The sequence below is a fragment of the Lepisma saccharinum genome, chromosome 25, assembly GCF_977018435.1.
Source record: "Lepisma saccharinum chromosome 25, izLepSacc3.1, whole genome shotgun sequence".
In the NCBI taxonomy this organism is placed as follows: domain Eukaryota; kingdom Metazoa; phylum Arthropoda; class Insecta; order Zygentoma; family Lepismatidae; genus Lepisma; species Lepisma saccharinum.
Genome location: NC_139253.1, coordinates 10,391,609 through 10,398,430, shown reverse-complemented (window position 1 = coordinate 10,398,430; position 6,822 = coordinate 10,391,609). Strand labels below are relative to the sequence as shown.

Here is a 6,822-nt window from a genome sequence, read left to right as displayed (position 1 = left end):
CGTTGCAGAGACTCGTGTAAGAGAATCTTAATTGGGCAATGATCAGTGCAAGAGAAGTAATACGGTTGCATGCTCAGGATATTTCCAGGAAAGTAATCAAAATGTTACTGCAGGAATTCCCTAATAAGCAGTCGTCGCTTTGTTTAGAGGGTTAGTGCGCCCCGCCACCTTCTTACCTGCTTTTACGAGATCCGTTATGCTCCAGCCAGAGGGTCTGCGCGTTTAGGCGGGAGATTGCGGCAGCAGTTTCGCCAAGGTACACGACCAATTCGCACCCTGAGAGCAGACATCTTTATAAACCCCTCCGTAAGAGCCGGCAATTGCCGCTGCGAAGCATCTGCATTAGCGAGTGTGAAAACGGAGGCGTAACACCTCATTTAATTACGCGTGTGAGCTGCAGGAGGATTGCGTAACGCGCGAAGCGGCTACGCACCTCCTAAGACCGTGCGCTGGGAACGTTTGAAGAGCGGAGCGTGGAAATTAGTTTTAACTCGATCGCGCCATACACTTAGTCGCCGTTAATTGATATAATGGCGCTGCAGAGTGTGATCTCGCTGTGTTGCTTTGAAAATATGAGCTCAGTTTCCGGCTGAACAGAATTTCCGCAACGCCATAAAGGTGTTTAGTTCGGGTGAATTTATCCTTTGCGAGACACCATACTTCGAACGAGCAGCATCAAGATAATGATCTGAAATCCACGTTCTCAATGAGCCGACCTCCGTAGCGGAGTGGTTAGAACAGCACGCTACGACGCCAGGAATCCCGGGTTCGAATTCCGGCCTGGACATGGGTGCGAACGTCCGATCATCAATTGCATCATATCATCTCTCATCTTCGCGATTAGCCAAAAGTGGCAGAAAAATAAACCAAATCAAACCAAACGAACTCAATGTCATTCCTAAACCCGAATGTTAACTGCTGCAGTAACACAAGTTCTCCGTATCCCTATCCTGTGGACACTCCTGACCAGTTTCCTTCAGGTCCATTCTACTTCCATCTTCGTCTTGGCCTCCGCTACCGGTCTCTTACCATCAGGTTTGCCAACAAGAATCCTTTAAGCAGAACCGAGAAACATGCAAAAGAGCGATGAAGACTATGTATAGTCACACACACTCCACTGTACAAGTGGACTGAAGCATGCTGTACCGTGGGTAAAACAAGAAAAAATACAAACTCTTACATGAAGAGTTAGGGAGCTTTTAGACCGAGGCGACATGTGTCTGTTGGAAACCAACCTGTTGAAATAAATGCAACTTTACGTTTGACAGTGTTGAAGTAGTTTCTGTGACCTCTAACCCTGTCAAGCATAAAAGCCATTCAAGCCATTTGATTCTTTTTTACAAAATTTCCTGACTTTTCAATGAAGTTTTCACTTCTAAGCTGATTTCCCTGACTTTTCATGGTTTTCCAGGTCAGTTAACCATGACAGATGTTATTATTGTAAAACTATTGAATATTTTCATGACTACAATGTATTATTTAAGTAATTGTTGTCAAGCAGTAAATCACGGTGTTGCTTCGTATCTAGGCGAAAGAAATAAGGGCCCGAGATTCCAAATTCCCATAACCAATCCACCAGAATATGGAGTCGTATTAGTTAAATTTCCAAGTCGCTCGCTAGATAGCTCCACCATAACTGTTCCAAATGTAAGTTCCCATAGATAACTTATTTTATCAGAGAAGGCCTATCTTACAAGCTATTTATTACAGAATAACTAATTATGTAGTAAAGGAGAGAGAGAAGGCAAAAAACTAACAAACTTCTATAAATTCTTTCTTCGTCATGGCGTATCTCTTTATTGATACATTATCGGGTGGGCTGAAAAGTTCGTAGGCTGACTCATAGATGGCGTTACTAGAATTAAATCCATGTGATTTTTACTTAGTACTAACCTTCAAAAGATACGTGTATAAATTTCACAGCTGCCGGATAATTAGTTCGTGAGATATAGCATTGTGAGTGAAGCAGCTTTTGTTATTGTGAAAAAATGGATAAAAAAGAATTTCGTGTGTTAATAAAGCATTGCTTTTTGGCGAAAAAAAATACTGTTGAAGCCAAGGCTTGGCTTGATAAACATTATTCGGACTCTGCACCAGGAAAATAAACCGTTCAGAAGTGGTTTGCTAAATTTAAACGAGGCGAAATAAGCATCGAAGACGATGCACGCAGTGGACGCCCCAAAGAGGCTGTTACCGACGAAAACATCAAAAAAGTCCACAAAATAATTTTAAATGATCGTAAAGTGAAGTTGATCGAGATAGCTGAGACTTTAAAAATATCAAAGGAACGTATTGGACATATTGTGCATGAATATTTGAACTTGCGAAAGCTGTGTGCAAAATGGGTGCCGCGCGTGCTCACAATCGATCAAAAGCAACAACGTTTTGATGATTCGGAGCAATGTTTAGCGATATTCAACCGTAATAAACACGAATTTTTCCGTCGATATATTACAATGGATGAAACATGGCTCCATAACTACACTCCAGAGTCCAATCGACAGTCAGCCGAGTGGACTGCACGTGATGAACCGAATCCAAAGCGTGGAAAGACGCAACAGTCGGCTGGCAAGGTTATGGCATCAGTATTCTGGGATGCGCATGGTATTATATTCATCGATTACCTCAAAAAGGGCCAGACCACCAACAGCGATTATTACATAGCGTTGTTGGAGCGTTTAAAGGATGAAATCACGAAAAAACGGCCCCATTCGAAGAAGAAAAAAGTGCTGTTTCATCAAGACAATGCACCGTGTCACAAATCAATGAAAACGATGGCAAAATTATATGAATTAGACTACGAATTGCTTCCCCATCCACCATATTCTCCAGATCTGGCCCCCAGTGACTTTTTCCTGTTTGCAGACCTTAAAAGAATGCTCGCTGGAAAGAAATTTAGCACTGATGAAGAGGTAATCGCCGAAACTGAGGCCTATTTTGAGGCTAAAGAGAAATCGTACTATAAAAATGGCATCGAAAAATTGTATGACCGCTATAATCGTTGTATCGCCCTCGAAGGCAACTATATTGAATAATAAAATCGAATTTTGTCAAAAAAATATTTTTTACTATGTTAGCCTACGAACTTTTCAGCCGAACTGTTACTTATGTATATCTTCATTATCAGGTACCTTCAAAATAGTACCTTCTTTGATATCACTCGCCTTCATCACTAGTATTTCTTTCTCTGCCTTTATCATTTACGAATGACCGGTTCTCTATTTCTCTCCATGTGTTTGTCTCTATTATCTAGTAACTCAATTCGCACCCTGATTTTAATATTACAATTCTAGTTAAGGTAGGATTGCTACATTTCATAAGTGAAAGTCCCGGGACGCTGTTGACCGGAAGCCTGTTTGGGGAGGGGGCGGCTGGACTTCAACAAAGTATTAATAGAAGGCTATGTACGTATGTACAGGGTCAACGAAGTTAGTAATAAGTTGTGTTTAATACAGCGTATATTGATACGCGTGTAGATTGAATTGTATCTTCTGCAAATATGCTGTATAAAGAAACAAACTGCCGGAGTACTAATTGAGGCCAGTGTACACACAATAATTATTATGGACAAAACACAAACTGCCGCTGGGTTTCAACGATGGCAAGTTATTTCACAAACTGTTCTCAAGGGGACGGAGGAAATTAAAATACCGATTTGTAGTTTAATTGAGAAGACATGTTTTTACAAGTCTCACAAATTCACGACTTAAAAAGAATTTTCAGATAAAAATATATTTTGTATCTTACATAATAGACTAGTATTGGAATGCAATTAATACATAACGGAATTCATGAAAGTATACTCAATTATTTCTCATTTTCCGCCATATCCCGGGACATTCGCGCGCCCGAAGAAACTTTTCAGGACACCGGGACAAGAGATCTTTAAGAAACATGGATTATTTTATATTCAATTTTCCTTACCCTGTACTTGAATTACCGGTACGTTAGGATAATGGTAAAGTAGAAAAATTATTCTCCAACTCTATACTAATGAACACAAATTTGATAACATCAATAATAACAATTAAACATGGAGTAATGGAACGGGTAAAATTGACAGAAAAAGTGAGAAACGAAGCACTGTTAGAAAGACTTGGGAAAAGAGATCAATGCTGAGATAATCATGAAGAGAAAAAGAAATTGGTTGGGTCACTGGATGAGAAGAACCTGTATCCTAAGGGATGTTATTGAAGGAATGGTCGAGGGAAAGAAGAAGATCCCAAATGATTGACGACATCAAAATAAAAGGGTCCTACGTTGCTACAAAGCGAAGAGCTGAAGATCGAACAGCACGGAGGTTGCAAGGAAAGATCTGCCCCTGGGCAGAAAACAATGAATGAATGAATGAAAACATAAAGAGCGATAATTGTCGTTGATTCTCATAAAATGCATTGAAAATTCAAAAATATTCTATCAGCGTTCTATTTATAGTAGCAAGAAAAAATACACCTTGTTTTGTTCCTTAGACAACAGTATTTTATTATAAGTTCAGATTATCTGAATATACGTATTTCATTTAAATCCGTGCACAAGATGGCAGAACTGCCGAACTGGTTCTCGATATGCGCTCATTCCATGTCAAATTAACCGATAAAAATTATTTTTGAACCTTAAGGATTCAGATTTTCTAGATTTTGGGTTTATACATTGCACCTATCAAGAGGACAAAAACTGACAAATTTCAGATATTTTTGGCTCTTAGTTTTTGAGTTATTGACTTTCAAAAAGCAAAACGCCCAAAATTTGACGACATTTTGAAATCTTTAAACAGCTGTAAATCAAAAACTATTTGACCTAGAGAGCTCAAATTGGAGTCACTCTTTTCTGCTTTTAATGATTTCAAGACATCAATTAACTATTTGTGTGCAAACTTTCATAATGAGAGGGCAATGGGTTCCAATGGAAATTAATTTTTTGTGTAATCTGTGCGAAATTTGCTAAATTTGTTGACTTCCATGTTATAACCACAACAATATGCTGAATTTTCGTTGTGCATAAATATCCATTAAGTTTAGAATAAAATTCCTGTTATTTAATAATGACTTCCCCTCGTATCTTTCTCAATTTGCTTACCTGATATTAAAAGTGATAAGTTTTAGATATTTCCATGTTATTTGTACTCCAAAACTTATGAAGTAGACTAACATGAAGACTTCAACATCAACCATGGAATGACCCTATGTATTAAATAATGGTTTCTATAAAACAGTTAACTTTCTTGTGGAACGAGAATATTACAAATGTAGCTGTTGCAAATGGCGAAAACAAATCGTAAAGTTTGCTCCAGTAAGCAGTGGAATACTGAAATCTCAGAAAAGATAGTTGTGATAATGTGAATGAGTAGATTCATATTCTTTTAAAGTAAAGTTGTATTTGGTTATTGTTAACAATAATAATAATTCCGTTAACGGAAGGCAAGTCCTGTGGCATCCTAGTATTAATACTAATAAAGACTAAATAGGTCCCTAACATGAATATGTGATGTGTTCTCTACCATTCCAGATTGTTTGTGCTGTCATGATCAAGAATGAGGGAGGTTAAAGTGCAGACGGACGTCGAACTACAGACCAACACCAAGCACCTGCGTCTCCTGGGGAGTAAGAAGACAATCCTGGTCGGCGTCAACTTAGGCACGGTCTCTGTTTACGGCAACTTCAACCAGGTCATCGTCCGGGTCAATTACGGGAGCGTATTATGCTGGGGGAACGGCGGGATAGTGAAGACCGGCAGCAACCGCGGTACCGTTTACTACAACGGTGTCAAGGGAACGGTCTGCGCGGTGAAGAACAACGCTACGCTGCACTACAACGGTCACTACGGGAAGATCAATGTTGATCACAACACGGGGGTTGTTAAGAATAACGGGAATCACGGGAGCGTATGCATCGTGAAGGATGAGGGCGACGTGGAGTTGATAGAGTACTCGGACCGGAGTTATCCCTTTAGTGAATTCAAAGGTTGCAGCAAGGCAGGCTTTCCAACCGGCGAAAGCTTTCATCGCTTCTTCAAGGAGCAGGACCGTACCAGGAAGAGCCACGAACGCAGGACACTCTGGATGAGGATCGTGATGTGCTTGGGAGGCGTCTTAGAGTTGTGGAGGCCTGTTTTTTTAGGTTATTTTTGAAAGCTGTGGTTTGGACTACCGTGGCTTATCGTCATGTCATCCTGGTGGATGCAGTCTCCTCTGCAAAGTCTTGTTTGTGGGACTTATGAGAACGTGTTCATTCAGTATGTAGAAATAGACAGGAAAATGTTACTGTAAATTGTGTAGTTTCAGTCTGTCGAAGGTGCAAAAATAAATTATCAACATTAAGTTTCGTGTTTATTGATAAGATTGCCCCGGAATACAACATGACAAAGATGTAATTTGTTCCACTGAGAGGCATTGCAGTGTTCGCTCTTTACTAGCTTTGAAATGAATAGCAACATTTGACGCAATTGCTGTTACGGCGATCGCTCTAGCACTGCAGGTCAGATAATGTTAAACTTTTCTATGATAACTCATTATGAAATTTAAAGTTCCCTACTTCCGTCGAGTGCACGGTATTTGGAGCAGGGTTGTTGAAGGTCCAGGAATCCATAAATTCTAATGGGTTCTATTGGGTTCCGCTGCAGGACCGGAATCTTTTTTCTCGCACAATTTAAATTCGGTCCAAGTTGCGTATTGATTCATTGAAGAAAGGTTCCTGGACCGCATTTAAATTGATGAGGGAAAAAAGGTTCCTGGACCGAATTGAAATTCATTATGCAAAAAAGGTTCCTGGACCGAATTGAAATTCATTCTGCAAAAAGGTTCCTGGACCGAATTGAAATTCATTC

General features: G+C 39.8%; 1 protein-coding gene across 1 annotated transcript; it reads left to right on the top strand.

The window, feature by feature from the left end:
• The first annotated feature begins 1,525 nt into the window (after window positions 1–1,525).
• Window positions 1,526–6,311, top strand: LOC145978708 (uncharacterized). Its single transcript, XM_083111512.1, has 2 exons — window positions 1,526–1,647; window positions 5,506–6,311. Exon 2 carries the CDS (start codon window positions 5,531–5,533, stop codon window positions 6,125–6,127), a length of 597 nt encoding a protein of 198 aa, XP_082967638.1. The 5' UTR covers window positions 1,526–1,647; window positions 5,506–5,530; the 3' UTR covers window positions 6,128–6,311.
• The last annotated feature ends 511 nt before the right edge of the window (window positions 6,312–6,822 follow it).

Bases quoted from the DNA above. Each gene is read 5' to 3' on its own strand.
- LOC145978708 (XM_083111512.1), top strand. From the start codon at position 5,531: ATGAGGGAGGTTAAAGTGCAGACGGACGTCGAACTACAGACCAACACC.